Raw genomic sequence first — 19,143 nt, forward strand, 5'->3', positions numbered from 1 at the left:
TAAAATAAAAAAAATTAGCGAGACACCATGTGAATGGAGTGAGCTGAAAAATAAAAACAATAAATGATGAATTTATTTTATTTACATTTTTTTATATTTTATATTTTAATATTTTTTTTAATATTTTTAAAAGCTACATCAATGTACTACTGTTAAAAAAAACAACAAAATCAAAAAATTAGTGGGACACCGTGTGAATGGAGTGAGCTGAAAAATAAAAACAATAAATGATGAATTTATTTTATTTATATCTTTTTATATTTTTATATATTTTTTTATATTTTTTAAAAGCTACATCAATGTACTACTGTTGAAAAAAAAATAATCAAAAATCAGCGAGACACCGTGTGAATGGAGTGAGCTGAAAAAGAAAAACAATAAATGATGAATTTATTTTATTTATATTTTTTTATATTTTTATATATTTTTTATATTTTTTAAAAGCGACATCAATGTACTACTGTTGAAAAAAACAAATCAAAAAATTAGCAAGACACCGTGTGAATGGAGCGAGCTGAAAAATAAAAACAATAAATGATGAATTTATTTTATTTATATTTTTTTATATTTTATATTTTTATATTTTTTTTTATATTTTTAAAAGCTACATCAATGTACTATTGTTAAAAAAAAAAAATTGCGAGACACCGTGTGAATGGAGTGAGCTGTAAAATAAAAACAATAAATGATGAATCTATTTTATTTATATTTTTTTATATTTTAATCCTTTTTTTAATCCTTTTTTTTAATATTCTTTAAAAGCTACATCAATGTATTACTGTTAAAAAAAAAAAAATTAAAAAATTTGCGAGACACTGTGTGAATGGCGTGAGCTGAAAAATAAAAACAATAAATGATGAATTTATTTTATTTATATTTTTTATATGTTTTAAAGGTACATCAATGCACTACTGTTGAAAAAAAAATAAATAAAAAAATAAAAATTTAACGAGACACCGTGCGAATGGAGTGAGCTGAAAAACAAAAACAATGCATGATGAATTAATTTTATTTATATTTTTTTATATTTTTATATTTTTGTTATATTTTTTAAAAGCTACATCAATGTACTACTGTTGAAAAAAAACAACAAAATCAAAAAAATAGCGAGACACCGTGTGAATGGAGCGAGCTGAAAAATAAATAAAAACAATAAATGATGAATTAATTTTATTTATATTTTTTTATATTTTTATATTTTTTTTATATTTTTTAAAAGCTACATCAATGTACCACTATTGAAAAAAAACAACAAATTCAAAACATTAGCGAGACACCGTGTGAATGGAGTGAGCTGAAAAATAAAAAAAAATAAATGATGAATATCAGTGTGCAAGGTAACACTGCAGTTCACTCTTTTCTTTATAAAAGTGTGAACACAAACAAACTCATAGACATATTATATATATAAAGACAAGTATATGTGTGTGTGTAAGTGTGTGTGTGTGTGTGTGTGTGTGTGTGTGACCACCATCAGGTGTACATACACACCTTCACCTGTACAAATGAAATACATTAGAAAAATCTAATGCTCATATGAGGTTTCGGAGTTTCTCAGTTAGAGTCGCACAGAAAAATGACTGTGGAGCTAAAACCGATCGCAATCACGATTTCTCTGAAACCGCGGTCGTGTGTGTGTGTGTGTGTGTGTGTGTGTGTGTGTGTGTGTGTGTGTGTGTGTGTGTGTGAGTGTGTGTGTGTGTGTGTTTACAACGCGAGTGTAATCCAACCCATCTCCCAGGTTGAAATATGACAAACATGCCGCCTAGAGATGAGTCTGACTCGGCCGACGTTCTTGTCCAAACCTGTCCCACCCCAAGGTGGGCAATTAGACCGCCATGTGATCCGGAGAACCGTTCCATCTCCCCGTCCGCTCCCTCCAGGTGATGTCGATAATCCCCCGTAATCCCCAACGCCTAATCTGACGTTATATTCTACACTTTCCCTGAAATGACGCGGCTCGCTTTGCTTTTTCCAAACACAGACCTTGCAGTGATAGAACAGGTCAGACGGGATGACATTCTGCTGAGGGTTTTCAAGCGACGAGCAAGAATGGTTTAATGTTGTTTTTAATATGTGTGTGTGTGTGTGTGTGTGTGTGTGTGTGTGTGTGTGTGTGTGTGGTGGGGGGTCCTTGTTGTCATGTTGTCCTTTTTCTGGTTTCTCCAATCAAAACGCTCAAGGGATCTTACAGGGATCTCTTGTGGATTGCAAGTGTGTGTGTGCGTGTGTGTGTGTGTGTGTATGTGTGTGTGTGTGTGTGTGTGTGTTTGTGTGTTTGTGTGTGTGTGTGTGTGTGTGAGTGTGTGTGTGTGTGTGGTGGGGGCTCCTTCATGTCATATAATCATCCTTTTTCTGGTTTCTCCAATCAAAAAGCTCAAGGGATCCTACAGGAATCTCTTGTGGATTGCAAGTGTGTGTGTGTGTGTGTGTGTGTGAGTGTGTGTGTGTGTGTGTGTGTGTGTGTGTGTGTGTGTGTGTGTGTGTGTGTGTGTGGTGGGGGCTTCTTCATGTCATGTTGTCATCCTTTTTCTGGTTTCTCCAATCAAAAAGCTCAAGGGATCCTACAGGAATCTCTTGTGGATTGCAAGTGTGTGTGTGAGTGTGCGTGTGTGAGTGTGTGTGTGTGTGTGTGTGTGTGTGTGTGTGTGTGTGTGTGTGGTGGGGGCTTCTTCATGTCATGTTGTCATCCTTTTTCTGGTTTCTCCAATCAAAAAGCTCAAGGGATCCTACAGGAATCTCTTGTTGATTGCAAGTGTGTGTGTGAGTGTGTGTGTGTTGGTGGGTGTGTTTTGTTTGCCGGTACACACCTGTCAGGCGGTGCAGCCGCGCCGCCGCCTGCGGGGTTGAACCCGCACAATCTCGCGACATCCAGGCCAGACCGGTGCGCTTGTTTTTAATTTTTTTTTCTTAAATTTCGATCTCGTCCAAATCGGATTCCCGCAGGATTTAAAATCACGCAAGAAAAGCGCACGACGACGGGATGCGCGTCAAAACACCACCACTTTTTTTTTTTTTTTTTTTGTTATTACCTGAACTAAAACTTTGGAAAACTACTGCGTAACATTCCAAGAGGACTTTTTTTTTTTTTTAAAAATAGTGAAGTCGTGCGCGTCGCGGCCATGGCTCTGTCTCAGCTGCAGTGCCTGGACGAGAACCATGTGAACCCCCGGACGCACGAATCCAAGCCGGACTTCTTGTACTGCGAGGATCAGCGTCTGGCCCTGGAGGTCCTGCTCCGGGACGGCCGGGAGGCGTTCGCCGGGCACCTGGAGGCCCGCGGCCTGCGGGGCTTCCTGTCCGAGCTGGAGCTGGAAGCCCTGACCGGCGGCGCGGAGCCCTTCGACCCGGGCGCGGAGCTCCTCTCCCGGGCGGCGGACGACGGCGACGACCGCCGCCCGCTGTCGCTGCGCTACTGGCCCGACCTGTCGGATGTGTCCGAGCCGGAGATGGAGCTCGGCTGGCCGGACACTGACGCGTACCGGGGTGTGACGCGCATTACCGTGCACACGCAGCCGCCGCTCGACGGGCAGACGCACATCAAGGAGGTCGTCCGGAAAATGATTGCGCAGGCGCAGAAGGTATGATGGACGTCAAGTTGACTTGTTTGGATTAAAATTTGCAGAATGTCCAAGGAAGTCTTAAAAACAACAAAAAAAAAAAAAAAAAAAAAAAAGACTTTTGTTGCTATGTTTTCTTGTATATTGACAGTTTGGCAAGCAATCATTATTTTTTGTAAACCACTTGAATGGGAATCAAGGTGACACGTGAGAAAATATGACCCTAAAATAGGTATTTAAATTACATTACATTTTGCAGACGCTTTTATCCAAAGCAACTTACAATAGAGGACATAAGGACTGCAAATAACACTTGCAAATACAAGATGCACAGGAAATATACAGAACAGTAAGATTGGGTCAGTGAGGTTTTTTTTTTTGACAAAGACGTACACAAACACACACATACACACACACACAGACTGTATAGCCTAACTTGGTGCCTAAGCTGACCTGGGGCAGCTCAAGCAAAATAAATAAGTTGGTGCTAAAATTTAATCCTATAAGAATAAGAATAATAAGAATAAGAACAACTTTATTTATTTCGAAGGAAATTGTTGTGCCAGAGTTTCGAGTAATACAGAAGAATAATAGATAATAGTAGGAAATTGTATAAACAGTAAAAAAAACGGGGGGGGGGGGGGGGGGGGGGGGGGGGGAATAAGAAATACAAATAAAACTATAAAGTGTCAAAGTCAAGAATATAAAGTGTTTTAAGGTCTTAAGTACAAAGATTTTGAGATTCCCTGCAGCTGAATATGACAGTGACAGAGATGGATGGATGGATGGTGCTATTAACTCAGAACAAACTGCCAAAAAAATGATAAATTTGATTAAAAATAGTCACAAAAACATTGTTTAACTTTTCAAGATTTTTCAAATAATCAACAGATATTTTTGCGTGTTTTCATTTTTAGTTTATACATTAATTATTCCATTACTTTGACACATCCTAAAATAGTGACACTAGAAACTGTCCATATAGATCTACTGTATGTGTGTGCAACATTTATACTCATAACAACATACACGTTTCTGACTACTTTATTTTAGGGGGTGGAAACTTATGTATGTTTTATTACAAAAATGGAAAAAGCTGAATGATATGCATAAAAATGTACTTTCTTCAGATGTTTAATAAATGACCGATCCCATGGCCGCCTCACAGCGAGGAGATCCTTGGTTGGATTCGGGCCTTTCTGTGCAGAGTTTCCATCGTCTTCCATCGGATCCTCTGCATCGCAGCATCAGACGGTGTGTGTGTGTGTGTGTTACAAGACGGCGTCTAAACCAGCGTGTATTCGTTCAGGTCATCGCCGTGGTGATGGATGTCTTCACTGACGTCGACATCTTCCGAGATTTGCTGGACGCCGGTTTCAAGCGGCGTGTTTCTGTCTACATCCTGGTGGAACGCACGACGCTGACTCATTTCCTCTCCATGTGCGAGCGGGCCGACATGCACGCCGGACACCTCAAGGTGAGCCACATCTCCAAGTATGTTCTTCAAGAGCATCGCTTAAAATGGTATTTTCTGGATTATTGAGCGCGCTGGTCTAGAAGTTGCAGGAAGATGTTACAAATACATGCTTTTTGATAAACATGAAAAAGATTAATAACAAATAACACAAGGAAAAGTCCATCCATTCATCTAACGACTACTTTTAAAGTCGTCTTCTTCAAGTTTTCTCCTTTTTTTTTTTTTTTTTTTTTTTTTTTTTTTTACCTCTGAAAGCTTTTGTCCCTTTTTAAATATTGTGTGTGTTTTTTTCTCGGCGTCGATTGATTGATGCTTTGTTTCCTTCCTCGACAACCGGGTCGATCACCTTTTACTTAAAAGCTGCATCTTATGCATTTCTTGGTGTGTTTTCCATGATGGGTGTGTGTGTGTGTGTGTGTGTGTGTGAACAATTGCACAATTGCATTGGTCCACTGACGTGCCGAGGCTAAATGTTTTAGCGGCATGAAACTCGTCGGACCAAAACAAATTCATAAATTTGCCGCGTTGTTGTTCAAAGTGTGTGAAAAAAAATAGCGGCTTTTAGTTTGGAAAATACGGTATGATGATATTTATCAGCTAATTATGAAATAAGTATATTAAACCTGCTTGCAGTTTGTATTACAAGAAAAAAATACCTTAAAATAAACAAGAAATATTCAAAAGATTATTTAGAATTTATCTCCCCTGCTGAATCAAACCCCAGTGAAATGAAAGAACAAAAGAATTCCTGACATTTTTTTGGAAAGCGTTATTGCTTTAATTCCCCCCCTCCGTGTATTTCTTTGTTGCTCTTTGTGATTTTAAGAAACTTCATACGGTTTACAAATGGATCGCGACGTAAATATCAAGAAGTCGACATACTGGTGTCGCCTGGTGATACGAACTTTTTCAAAAGTCGTTCGTTTCCGATTCCGTTCCGAACAGGAGGGACTTGATTTTCTCACCAATTGTGGGCGGAAAGCGGGCGGCGTTCCCAGACGTCAGGTATTCCTGAGCTAATAAACCAGCCTGTCGGTGTCTCGTCTTCGGCGTGGTTTTCAAATTGTCGTTGACTTTGTTTCCAAAGTTAAACTTTACGAGCAAATGAACGTGACGTGGAGGACGAGTGAAAAGTCACACAACTGCTTGATAAACTAACGCTGATGTTGAAACAGAGTCTGTGATAAACCTGATTTTCTAAGTGTGGTGTTGACTGTGTGTGTGTGTGTCTGTGTGTGTGTGTGTGTGTGTGTTTGGCCAGAGGTGCCTTACACTGTCCCTGTTATTTTACTTACTTATATAAGTCATAGGTAAATAATGAACTTAAGTCGTCCAGTGTGACATTTAACTGAGCTCGTTAATTGTACAGCTCAAAATATGCTAAATAAATTGATGAAAAAAATTAAATAAATACGTCGTAAACACTCCATTATTTGGGGTAAAAATACATATTTATATACCTTTTTGAAGGTAAAATATTTTGGTTTTAACTTGAAATTTTTACCCTTTAATTTGACCAAAAAAAGGTAAAGTTTTGTTCTCACTTTCATAATTTCTATTAACACGTGAGCAGTTTATTATCTAAACCAGTGGTCGCCAACCTTTTTATCAGCGCGGACCGCTCAATGCTTGACCTTTGACCCCAAACCACGGGTGGATGGTTTTTGTCACGTAGATTGTTTATATATCGCAACTATAATAATAAACATGAATCCACTGTGTGGATTTATTTATTTCCCCTTTGAAAAGAAACTTTGCGTCTGACATCTGTTTTTTTTACACATTTTGCTCGCATGTCGGTTTTCAAAATAAAAGATTTTTTTTATTTTTCGTGCGGCCCGGCACCAATGGATCCACTGATTTAAATTGTAATTTTCTTGAATTTAAGTCCAAAGAAGAATAAGGCTATAGAATTTGTGGTAAAGAGTTCAGGTCATCTTTTTCCTTTTTTTTTTTTTATATAAATCTACCTTAATATGAATTATTTATGTTATACCAAACAGTATATCAATATAACATCTGATAAATTGTGTTTGCTGCTGCAGTGATTTAATTCCAGTCTATATTTTCCAAACTGTGTGTCATACTTTTAGTTTCATGATATATTCACACTCCAGGTACCTCCAGGCTTATATTTTGACGATGACTAATTTTAAGCAGCGCCTGAACATTTCTAACCTAGAAATAGAAATCATTTTTTGAAATCACTTTCAACTGCAGTTCTCCAAACTATCTCTGTGTTAAAAAAAAAAAAAAAAAAAGATTTAACATGAAACAAAATGGAATTTGAAGTTTAATATACTGACTTTAGAGTAAATCCAAATAGTTTCTATGATCAATAAATGTTGCTTATTATGCAGAACACATCAGTTCTAAGAAAGACCGATTATGCATGTTTAAGCAAAAGCGTATGACCCCACTCACACACACACACACACACACACACACACACGGAAGACTGTTGCGCTGCCTGATAGAAACGTCTACTTTGTGATAATTCTGCTCGACGACCGGTGGGTTGGAGGCGTCGGCCTTTTGCTCAACACGTCACATTATCAGTCTAGTTTGTCTTTGCAGAGAACGAGATCTGATTGATTCCCCGAGAATCGGGACGAGCAGATAAGATGATGATGAAGACGGCAAACAAAACAAATAGGGAGCGGAAAAAGATCTCAGATGTGACGCCAGAATGTTTTTGTAAAGTAAAGATTACACGTGTAGCTTTTAGCGGTTTGTAGGTACGAGTATTACCACATGGGGTGTTTAGTTACAGGTTTACGATACTTGGAGGCGGAGGTACGTCATCTTTCATGTCACAGAAAGACAAAGTTCTCCGCCACCTTCGCCGTTTTATCGGAGGAGCGGAAACACGAAGCAGATGCAGCCGGCGACGCCGCCGGGACTCGGCTGAGAAGCGTTACGGCAGAAAACATCTGCGGCGGTTTAAGCTTTGTAAACTATTGTCACCTTGTTGTTCAAACACATGGAACGCGGCTGCTGCGCGTCGGCGACTGTTTTTGTTTTGTTTTGTTATTATATTGTTTTGTTATGTTATTCGTCCTCTTGGTATCATCTGTTCTTTTTCTCCGACAAAGGCTTTTGTTTTTTTCTTTTCTTTTAGCACAGAAGTGAAGATTTAGCAGAGCTTTTAGTGCCAGTTTACACCTCATTTCCCTGCTATTTACATCTATCTATCTATCCATCTATCTATCTATCTATCTATCTATCTATCTATCTATCTATCTATCTATCTATCTATCTTTCCATCCATCATCTCACCGTCCATCCATCCATCCATCCATCCATCCATCCATCCATCCATCAGTCTTTCCATCCATCCATCCATCCATCCATCCATCCATCCATCAGTCTTTCCATCCATCCATCCATCCATCCATCCATCCATCCATCCATCAGTCTTTCCATCCATCCATCCATCCATCCATCCATCCATCCATCCATCCATCCATCAGTCTTTCCATCCATCCATCCATCCATCCATCCATCCATCCATCCATCCATCCATCCATCCATCAGTCTTTCCATCCATCCATCCATCCATCATCCATCCATCCATCCATCCATCCATCCATCCATCCATCCATCAGTCTTTCCATCCATCCATCCATCCATCCATCCATCCATCCATCCATCCATCCATCCATCCATCCATCAGTCTTTCCATCCATCCATCCATCCATCCATCCATCCATCCATCCATCCATCAGTCTTTCCATCCATCCATCCATCCATCCATCCATCCATCCATCCATCCATCCATCAGTCTTTCCATCCATCCATCCATCCATCCATCCATCCATCCATCCATCCATCCATCCATCCATCAGTCTTTCCATCCATCCATCCATCCATCCATCCATCCATCCATCCATCCATCCATCAGTCTTTCCATCCATCCATCCATCCATCCATCCATCCATCCATCCATCCATCCATCAGTCTTTCCATCCATCCATCCATCCATCCATCCATCCATCCATCCATCCATCCATCCATCCATCAGTCTTTCCATCCATCCATCCACTCTCGTCACCTTTTTTTGGATCCTAGATCACTTTTAGAAACCAGGCATTATTTTCATACATTGGGTCAGAACAGAATCAGTGAAGCTCTCTCAGCTCTCTCAGCTCTCTCAGCTCTCTGGCTTGATGGAGTTTAGAAACGCGTCTCATGACCAGAAACTTCTTGCGGACTGCGGAGCCCCATTTCTACAGAACCATCGCGGTCACCGGTCAGAGGTTTTCTTGCAACAAAACGGACGGAAACGGCGAGAAACGTCCCGACAAAACGGTCCAATCTCTCCCCGCCTGCCAGGCCACACTGATGTTTCAGGAACTCGAAACAAAAACATCGAATTTTTATCCAAAATAAGTATGGACTTAGCTAACAGTGGGGTTTTTCCAGATGTAAAGAAGCGCAGTGAGAAAAACCAAATAAATCCATCTCTCATCTCTTATCCATCTCTAATATTAAAAGGTTCACAATCACAAATCCCACTTTTTAATCTTTGCATTTTTTTTCTTCCTTCCCACAACATGAATAATAAATCTCATGAAAATAAACCGGTTTAAATGCCAAACAACAAATTCTGTCCAAAAAAAAAAAAGCAGGAGAAATCCAATATCTTAATACCTGGATATAAGCCAAAACTACAAAGATATTCATTAAGATGAGGGTTTGTTACTCGCCGACCGCTTTCCAACTGATTATTAAAAGTTATCTCATCCTGCTATTTGATCGGCGTAAACATTGTTTGTTCCGGTCCTCAATAAATCCTTCGTACGGCTCGGAGTTATTGCCTTCGGGAACAAATCCTTGATGACACAGTAGCGCCGCAGCCTGGAGTCTCTGACAGGGTTTATCGCCTACAAGACATCCCAGAACGCAAACCGCCAAGATCAAGCAATAACAAGCGGTGAATACTAAATTTGCAAAAGAGGGGGGGAGGGTTTAATCGGGATGAAATGATGACCGTCCTTAAGAGAAGGGGAGACATTTGTGACAGCGGGACGTCGGTGTTTTTTTTTTTTTTGTTGTTGTTTTTTATTAATCCGTGAGTGACGGAAGGGTGAAGATGCGGGAAAGGAAAGCAAAAGGTGGAGGAGCCGAAGAAGAAGTCGCTCGACCTCATCGCCGTTTATGCTGTCAAATGCCAGATATTTGCACCAGCGCCATTGCTTAATATCATAATTGAAAAAGAAGAAAAACTAAAAACACTCGCTGTATTTCTTTGCAAAAAAAAAAACATCCCTCGATGTCAGAGGCTCCGATGTGAATCGACAGACAAGCGATTATACTTTCGTCCGTTCAAATGAAGATCGCGAAGAGGCCTGACGAGCGTCTAAAATGTTGGTTAGAAACTTCATTTAAAGTCATTCGATTTCACCCAGTTATGGTGAAATATAAAAAAAAAAAAAATTGGTCGAACTCCCAAGTGGTTCGTATGATTTTTTTTTCTCTTTTACAAATTAGACGGGAGATGATGGTAGTTTTAATGCGAGTTATGTTCGCCAGTCTTTGCTCCTGTTTGGTGGTTTGACCGAAATCACATTTTTGGAACAGTTGAACGCTCATCCTCCGACTCTTAGGCACCAGCACAACATGGAAAAAATGCCGTTTGGTGAATTTATCTTAGCAGGCGGCCAAAGCGTCGCAGCGGGCAAGAATGGGGCTGAAAAAGGAGGAAAATAAGTTTTTTTCCTCTGAAAAAAAAAAGAAAAATAATTCTGCAACTCCAATGGCTCCACATTTTCTCCAGGTTGAATCTGTGCTTTTGAAATTAATTTCAAATTTAGATTATCACCAAATATATCCGGTTAATATCGGGTAAAACATATCCATGACATTATGCAAGCTTAACCATAAACAGCATAAAGCATCTGTTTTAATCGAAACAATCCTTTACTGCCTGACATTTAATTATTGGACATCGAGGATTGAATATCGTCACCTTTTTAAAGCCATTTTTTATCAAAAATTATTATTTTAAGAAGGCGACGATGTTTGATGACACAATTACTTCCTCGTTGTGTATTTCCTCTAAAACAGACCAAACTTAAGTACTTTCAATCAATATCGGATTTAGAAACTCCTTATTTTTTCTTTTTATTTAATTTTGTATGGATGATTACATACAAATTAATGCCGGTAAAATGCCAAAAAATGTAAATATTTAAATTGCAATCCTCACGTTGTCCAATCTACATGATACCTCATTGGCTCGCATTTAAAAATGAAATAAGAAGTGTGTCCCAGCCCTGCTGTAAAACAATAAAAAACCAATGTTCCCTTTCTGTGTGTTTCAACTTGTCATAAAGGAGTTCTGTGTCGTCAATCAGAACAGCTGAAGTCCATCAGAACATCTCAGGTCCGCCGGTCGCAATGACAAAACCATGCAGCTGCTGTGGTGTTTATTGTTCCGTCTGCGGTCGCCTGTCTTTGTGTTTTATTCCTTTCTTTGATTTCAGCGACAGGCAGCCCTTCCCTTCCTCCTGACTTCAGCCACCCATCGTAACGCCGCTCCGTCTTTCACAAGCTTCCCTAATAAATAGTCTTATTAAATACCAGCGGCATCCGGTTTATTGTTGCTCCTCTCTCAATATGAGCCGGGACAAGGAAGTAAAGAAACAACTGACAGACTTATCTACTAATGGGCGTTGTGAAAATATTTATTTGAATCTGCGTAATTATTTTGAGGTTGCGGGTTCCACGGCAGCTCTGACACCCAAAGTTAGGCTTTTTCATTTTAAACACTTTGAAACCACAAGTTGTGAAAGGGCTTTAAGTTGAACTCATTTACCGTCTGATATGTTTATGTTTCAAACGGCACATTGTGCATCATTTTTAACCAGCTGAGTCGTCAAAACAAGGTTGTGTCTTTTATACAAGAACTTTTGGAGATTTCTGGATTTGAATCCTGCAGGAACCTCTTCAGTTAGAAGATACTTGTATTTTCATTGCGAAAAAATCAGATCTTGAACTTTCTGTGCATTTTTTTTCACCATTCCAGGAAACTACTAGGAATGAATGGCAAGAAATACCTTTTGAACAAAAGAAAAACTGAACTGTTGCAATCAGTTTCCCTCATTTCAGACAGAAATGATCCTTACATGAACAAGAACGTATCTAAAATTAAACATGGATTTATATGTGATTGATTGGTGCTGAACTAAATTTACATTTTGAGTATTATGGGGAATTTGGTCAGGCATAAAACCCTATCATTATCCAGAATTGTCACAAAAAGAGTTTGCCCGAAGCACAAATAAGGAGTTTTCTCCAAAAACTATAACCATCTCTTTTCAGAAATATGTATTTATTTACACAGCTGACTTAAAATCATTTAAGCAGACATGATTTAATAACTTGTTTTATGATTGCATCACAAAATTATCCTGTCACAAACTGGCTTTGCCTTAGAGTTATTTACCACACCCTATGACAAAACAAAAAGGGAGGCATTAATACATGTTTTATAATTTAGCTTGAGGTCAAAACTCTGTGATGCATCAAGGAAAAAAATACTTAACCCAAGTGAATGTCATTGCTTCCATCAAACTAATACACTGGATAGTTATACAGAGTTATCACTCAACCAGAATAAAGAGTTAATATGCAAAAGAGGAATGCAATGCTGAAAACTAATAGAAAATATAAACATGCACGTGTTGAAATATATATATTAAAAAAATCTAAAGTAAAATGTAGAGGAAAATGATAGACGTGATATTTTCACAATTCAATTTTTCGCAGAAGAACAAACGAGTCAATTACATCTTTTCAAAATGAAACTGCATATTTTCCTATTGATGAAAAGATCCACGGAATAGATAAAACAATTGACTATTAATTTTATTTATTTCATCAGCTATCATTAGATGAATTTATTCCAACTTGAGAAACATGTGTTAAGTCATTTATGTTACTGACAATGTCATTGTTTATGATAACACCTTAAAACAATATTTCATCGTGTGTGTGTGTGTGCGTGTGTGTGTGTGTGTGTGTGTGTGTGTGCATTTATTCGATATGTTACAGCACCTTCGGGTTCGCTGCAGCGAGGGAACGGGGTTCTACACCCGCTCATCCAAAAAGGTCAGAGGTCAAATGGGACACAGGCTTATGTTCATCGACGGGGACAAAGCTGTATCCGGGTCATACAGGTCAGTGCTCTGGGCGTGTGTGTGTGTGTGTGTGTGTGTTTGTGTGTGTGTGTGTGTGTGTGTGTGTGTGTGTGTGAGAGAGCCCGAGAGGGAAAGAGAGTCCCGGTGTTTTTTGTTTTTTTTTCAACACACTGGAAAAGCCGGATGCAACTGCATCATCCAGTAATTGCAAGATAAATAAAAGTATAATTCTACCGGTCATATCAGGGTATGCAGATATTTATACTTGTGTTTTGTTGTTATAGAAATTTCAAAAACTAATAAATGAAGAAAATAGGCATGCAAACCCGAGTACTCATATGAGGACCGTTTGACTTCTCATCTTAAAATTAATTCCACTTAACTTTAACCTTATTTCCCCACATTTACCACACTTATTTGTGGTAGCCAAGTCAAAGACACCACTTTTTTATTTTTTTGGGGGGGTTGGTGGAAAAAAAAAAGCAAATAAGATAAGAAACTTTATTGATCCTCATAGAGGAAATTCCTTTGTCACAGCAGCATAACAGTTATAATGTAAAAAACATAAAATAAATATTAATAGAGACATAGACAGCAACAATAACATCAGGGATAATACTGGATGACATAGAGGGTGAAAATTACACAACCAAATGGATTCACTTTGCAGCAGATTCTGATGCAAAGGTGAACAAAATGCTAAAAAATAAAAGAATGGACTTTGTTGAAATATATTTTCAATAAAGTTAGCAAATGGAAAAGTCTTTGAGGACATATGAGGGGATAAAAATGGACGTCAGGGTGTGACATGAGGGAGGTCTGCAGGTTGGGAAGAGCAAAATGTAACATTTCAATAATTCAATGATTTACTGACGCTATTATACAGTGTAATAATCCTCTCTTGAAGATAATTTTTCTGGAAAAAATTCTACTTTCAGTGTAAAAATAGCATGAAAATATTGAAAATTTAAGTGAAAAAGTCTATTGCTCTTGATTGAATTGTAATGTCTGATTTTATTTTAATTGAAGTACCAATTGTTTTTCCAGGTCTTGTTTAAAATGTCCAACTTCTGTTATTATATGGTTTATAGTTTCACCTGGATGTCATCCAGGCTGGACAGGCACCACATCACCGTGGTAACAGGACAAGCGGTGGATACGTTTGACCAACTGTTTCGTTGTCTTTACCTGGACTCCAGCTTTGTAGACCTCCGCCAGGTCACCAAGTCACCTGAACCTGCACGGGAGCCGCTCCCGCAACCAGCCACCGTGGCTCCTGTTTCTGCCGCCGTTGCTAGGAAACTGTACAACCCCAAATACGCCTTGCTGATGGGAGGGAACCCCAATCTACATCCGTCCCCCCCTGCGGATCGCAATAACCCCAAAGATACCGAGACGCCAGAGGTCAAGAAGAAGGGGAGGAGCGGGGCTCGTAAAGATGACTGGACGGAAAGCCCGCCTCTTCACCCCGGACTCGTCGACCTGGAGAAAGCATGTTTGATGTCGTACCTTCCCACGTGGCCGGAACCGGATCCCCCCAGAGACGTGATCGGGTTCATCAATATTAAGGACGACAGCAAAAAAAATCAAGTCCACCTGCAGCGCTCCGAGAGGTTCGAAACCAGTCAGGCCGTCAGATTCAGCTCTCCGATACACATTCCCAAGGAAGTCCTGCCCGAGGTCGCCACGCCCAGACGGCAAGCGGCCGAACCTGTCAAGACCGAACTGCGGCCGACAAAGGAACGAAGGGAAGCCGGAGTCGAGGAGTTCGTGTCTGACGGTGTGCAAGGTACTGAACACTTCGGAGAGAACGGTGAAGCTGAAACGAACCAGCAGGACGCGTCTGAGCCGAAGTCCACCCTTGTCAAAGCAGCTTCCGAGCGTCATCCGCATCCAGTCGCAGAGGGTGAAACTAATTCTTGCGCCTCCGCTTCACATTCGCCTCCTCGATCCAGAAGCAAGACCCCCGGTTCAGACTGCGCTCAAACAAAGTCAGAGACCGTGTTTGAAACAAGTGTTGTAAAGGATTCCACGGATCTCAGGACCCGGGGTTTGAATTGCAGCTCTAACTTGAAGAGGAGCACTGATTCTAACTTGCAAAGGAAATTAAAGACATCACCAATCCATGCAGACGCTCCCAAAAAGGCTGTTGATAAACATCCACAAAGCTCTCTTGAACTGACTCCTCATTTCCACAACCCCACTATCCACAGCCCGTTGTCCGCGGCCACATCCGTGCTCTCCAAGCATGGGGTTTCCACTTCCCTTTCTGAAAATAACCACATCCCCAAAAGCGCGGCGCGCTCAGTCACAACAACAACCGCCTGCAAGCCAATGTCCTCCATCAGTGCTTCTTCATCCCTTCCCACCGTTACCACGTCCCTCCCTACTATCCCAACATCATCTTTGCGCTCAGCTGTACCTCAGACACAAGGAGAACGTGAAATTGAGACGAGTGGGGAAGCAAGACCACAGGAAGATGACGGAAACATAGTAAATCTTTTGGAAACTCAACTGCAAACTCAGAAACAACAGAACAAAGAGAAAGAAACATCCTTAGAAGTTGGTGCCAATGCCAAGGCAGGATCCCAGACGGGCTCTGGGACTAAACTACACACTCGATCTGATGCCTTCATTACTGCTACGCAAAATGTAAAAAATCTGGGTGTCCTAGAAATGGATAAATCTGCAGAAGAAACTGATCCCAAAAGTTCGATGCCTTCAAACCACAAGACAAGTCCAAAACAAGAGTTTGGAGGCACAGAAAAGAGAGGAACTATGGTATCGACAAAAGAGAAGGTATACCTTGCAAGAGCACATGTCCCTCAGAGAATATCTTATGGTGGTTTCAGTCCAGAGGTGCTGGACTTTGGAGGCATCGCAAACCAAACCCATAGGCCTGGAGATGCACCTGCTTCTGCAGGACAAACAAACAGTCAAAAAGGCAGTCGAAATATCTCCTCAAAAGACGGGACGGAAAGTAGAGCACAAAGACCCTCTGTCGTACCTCCGCAATCCCCCCAAAAAACGTCAATCTCCCACACACCCAACAAAACTCTGCAATTGAACCTCTCCAACACATTTGCGCCAGATCTGCATCCACCTCTAGTCCGCGCTCCAACTCCCGACGGCGTCCTTCCAAGTGTGTTTACCCCGGACTCCGGAAAACATACCCCGGACTCGCCGCCCTGCACGTCGACACCTGCCACAAGCGATGGATACGTCTCTCCGAGAGCAGACTCGGCTCTCTCCATGACCTCGGACGAGTTCTATGAATGCAGTGAATGTCTCTCTGAGCCTGTTTCAGACCGATCAGCAACGTACTCACAAAGGAAAGCAGACCTTTCAATGAATGACTCCCACACTCGAAGGGCTCCTACAAGTCCCGTGGACATGTACTCTCCTTGTGGCACTCGTGGAAATACAACTGAAGATCCACACATAGGAGGTAACGACTCCTCAAAGATCTCTGATCAAGACAAGGAGGCCAAACATCTGGTTCCAAAGACAAAGAGGTGGCTGAACAAAGCAGGAGTGGAGAAGCTTGCGGCTGAAGGAGCGTCAACCAGGAAGGGACCAGAGCCAAAGCCATCGTCCATAGTAGAGATAAAACTGAAGGATGCATCGCTGCAAGCTGAGACAACAGACATGTTGACCTCGGCCGGCCAGATGCTACTCGAACCCGACAAGAGGGAGAACAAGGGCCAACTCCTGCCGACCAGGAAAACGGTATGAAGAATTTAAACCCTTGTTTTTAAAATGAACTCACATATTGACTGTTCAAACTGTGTTTAGATCATCTGAACTCATTGATTTTAAAGTGGATGCCGCTGTGGCTTGTTGGAGAGGTGTCTTTCCTCAGAGCTATAAGGCAGCTTTGAGTCCAGCGGGAACCTTTCTGTTGCGTCTTGCGTCTGTCTGAACACAATTAACGCAACAAGCGAGAGGCGGCCAATCAGAGACGGGAACACTGTCTCCGCTGCATCCTTTGTGTAATTAATTTTATTCTATTCATTTATCTTACGATACAATATAAATCCTCCGATGAAAGGCGCCTTTCCCTCTGGACAAGAAACGAGGAAGAAAAGAACCTGAGCTGGAAAAGCAAGAAGGTTAACTTGTTCTATCGTCCCCAAGTTTGTTTTCATTGATGTAAAATAGTTCAGGTAATAATAAGGTTGTTTTAGTGCTGTCATTAATACTAACTAGCAGTGCTGCTCTGTAGCCTTGCTAGTTTATTTTACTTTCCAGTTCCACTGCCTCTCTTGTCATGTTTTTTTATGTGAAAAGAATTTGTTGTGTCACTGAGACCAACGGCAAGCGGCTCATAATGCAAATTCAGGTCAGGGAAAAAAAAAAAAGGGCAAATCCCATGTTAATGACAAATAAATATCAACAAACAATGACATCAAAAAATGAACTCTTCAATTTATGTCAGTTTACTCCCCCTCGCCCACTTTCTGATTAATAACAAAATAGATTCGACATAGTTTTTCGCCTGAAAATGGACTGCGCTTTAAACACACCGTATCAACGGAAATGTTTAAATGCAGTGAAATATTTTAAAGTAAAATGTGTTAAATCCAGTTGCAGGCAGTGAAGACTTGAAAACATGAGCATCTACACAAATGTATGATTTACGGCAGGGATGTAGATCTGCACGTCTGTCTTTCTGTTAGCCTCTCGAGATTTCATCAGCTACGCATCACTCGGTCGAATCATTTAATTATTGAACAAGGAGCGTGTCTGATGTCAATTGACTCACTTTTAATGAAGTGACTCGCTCAAATGCTAATCCAATATTTAAGTCGACATGAAACCGCCATTTCATATTGAAATGATCTGCTCCCGTCGTACAATAAAGTGTCAAAGTCAGTGATCCGTTTGCAGGTAAGTTTAACTCACTTGATTTTCCCAGAATACAATTTCCTGTTATGAGTTTGAGGTGACCTGAATGCTAATTGTTGGTACAAATCTGAATACGTTCATTCTCTGGCCTCAGCGAAAACAGGAGATCCGATCAGAGCCGTTGGGAGCCAAGGCGCCCAAAACCCCCTCCGGACCCTGGCAGGTTCCCGTCCCGAGAGCCGGACAGTCGCGGGAACGACCGCCAAACCCGAATCGTCAAGCCTCCCGTCTCGACGCACTGAAGGCGCAGCCGGATTCTCGCTCGCGGGACCAGACGGCGTCGACGCAGGAAGCGCCGAAGCCAGCGGAGGGTAAACCTCCGTTTAGTTTGAGCTTCGGCCGGTTGTATAATATCGGCGTTTTAAAGGACAAGATGAGCAGACGGTCAGAACAGAGCAGGAAAAGTAGCGCCGGATCTTCGGGACAAGAACACAAGGCCAAGAGCTAGTCTGGTCATTTCACGGTTGGTTTTGGGTCGACCATTAAAATACAATTCCGATCTCCAATCTACAAGTAGAATTTCCACCTGACCCATCATTGATAAACGACAAAAACAAATTTGTCTGACTCGGGGAAGTTTTATAGATTGTATGTTTATTTCCGCTCAAAGAATGGACCTCCCTCTTTAAAAGCTGATTCATTTGTGTTGTAGTTCCAGCTAGTTTTTGGAAACCCTCCAGAAGACCAGCTGACCTTTGTCCCTCAGGAGGACGCTGTATCTTCTCTGGAGTTATCTGGGACATGAACATCTTGAGATAAACCCCTGCTACCGCTCAGAACTTGTTTTCTCAAATGAACTTTGTCCATTCACACATCTGAGATGCAATAAAAGCTTGTCTACCATCTTGTCTTGACATGTGGAGACGAGCGTTTCTCTCGCGGAGATGGAAATTCCGCTCCTTCGCCGGTATTCCTCGCTAACTTTCATCGTAAACACTGGAAACCGTCGACACCTTCATGACCTCTCGGATAATATTGTTTATCATGTGACTTGCACAGCTTTGCTACCTCGTTAGATTTGCAGGTTCACCTTAGTGTCGAAGTGACCGTCCAA

General features: G+C 40.9%; 1 protein-coding gene across 1 annotated transcript; it reads left to right on the top strand.

Annotated features, from left to right (window-relative positions):
* The first annotated feature begins 2,981 nt into the window (after nt 1-2,981).
* Nucleotides 2,982-18,657, top strand: LOC147230723 (uncharacterized). Its single transcript, XM_086154222.1, has 5 exons — nt 2,982-3,581; nt 4,870-5,037; nt 13,096-13,220; nt 14,273-16,910; nt 18,184-18,657. The coding sequence occupies exons 1-5, from the start codon at nt 3,123-3,125 to the stop codon at nt 18,535-18,537; spliced, it is 3,744 nt and encodes a 1,247-aa protein (XP_086010348.1). The 5' UTR covers nt 2,982-3,122; the 3' UTR covers nt 18,538-18,657.
* Nucleotides 18,658-19,143: the final 486 nt, after the last annotated feature.

Source organism: Fistularia commersonii, chromosome 10, assembly GCF_037954325.1.
Source record: "Fistularia commersonii isolate RoL2024-O1a breed Wild chromosome 10, RoL_Fcom_v1.0, whole genome shotgun sequence".
Taxonomy (NCBI): domain Eukaryota; kingdom Metazoa; phylum Chordata; class Actinopteri; order Syngnathiformes; family Fistulariidae; genus Fistularia; species Fistularia commersonii.

Excerpts from the sequence above, each read along its gene's own strand:
- LOC147230723 (XM_086154222.1), top strand. The coding sequence starts at position 3,123 with ATGGCTCTGTCTCAGCTGCAGTGCCTGGACGAGAACCATGTGAACCCC. Across the intron at positions 5,038-13,095 it reads TGCACGCCGGACACCTCAAG|CACCTTCGGGTTCGCTGCAG; the intron begins GTGAGCCACATC and ends GATATGTTACAG. Across the intron at positions 16,911-18,183 it reads TCCTGCCGACCAGGAAAACG|CGAAAACAGGAGATCCGATC; the intron begins GTATGAAGAATT and ends CTCTGGCCTCAG.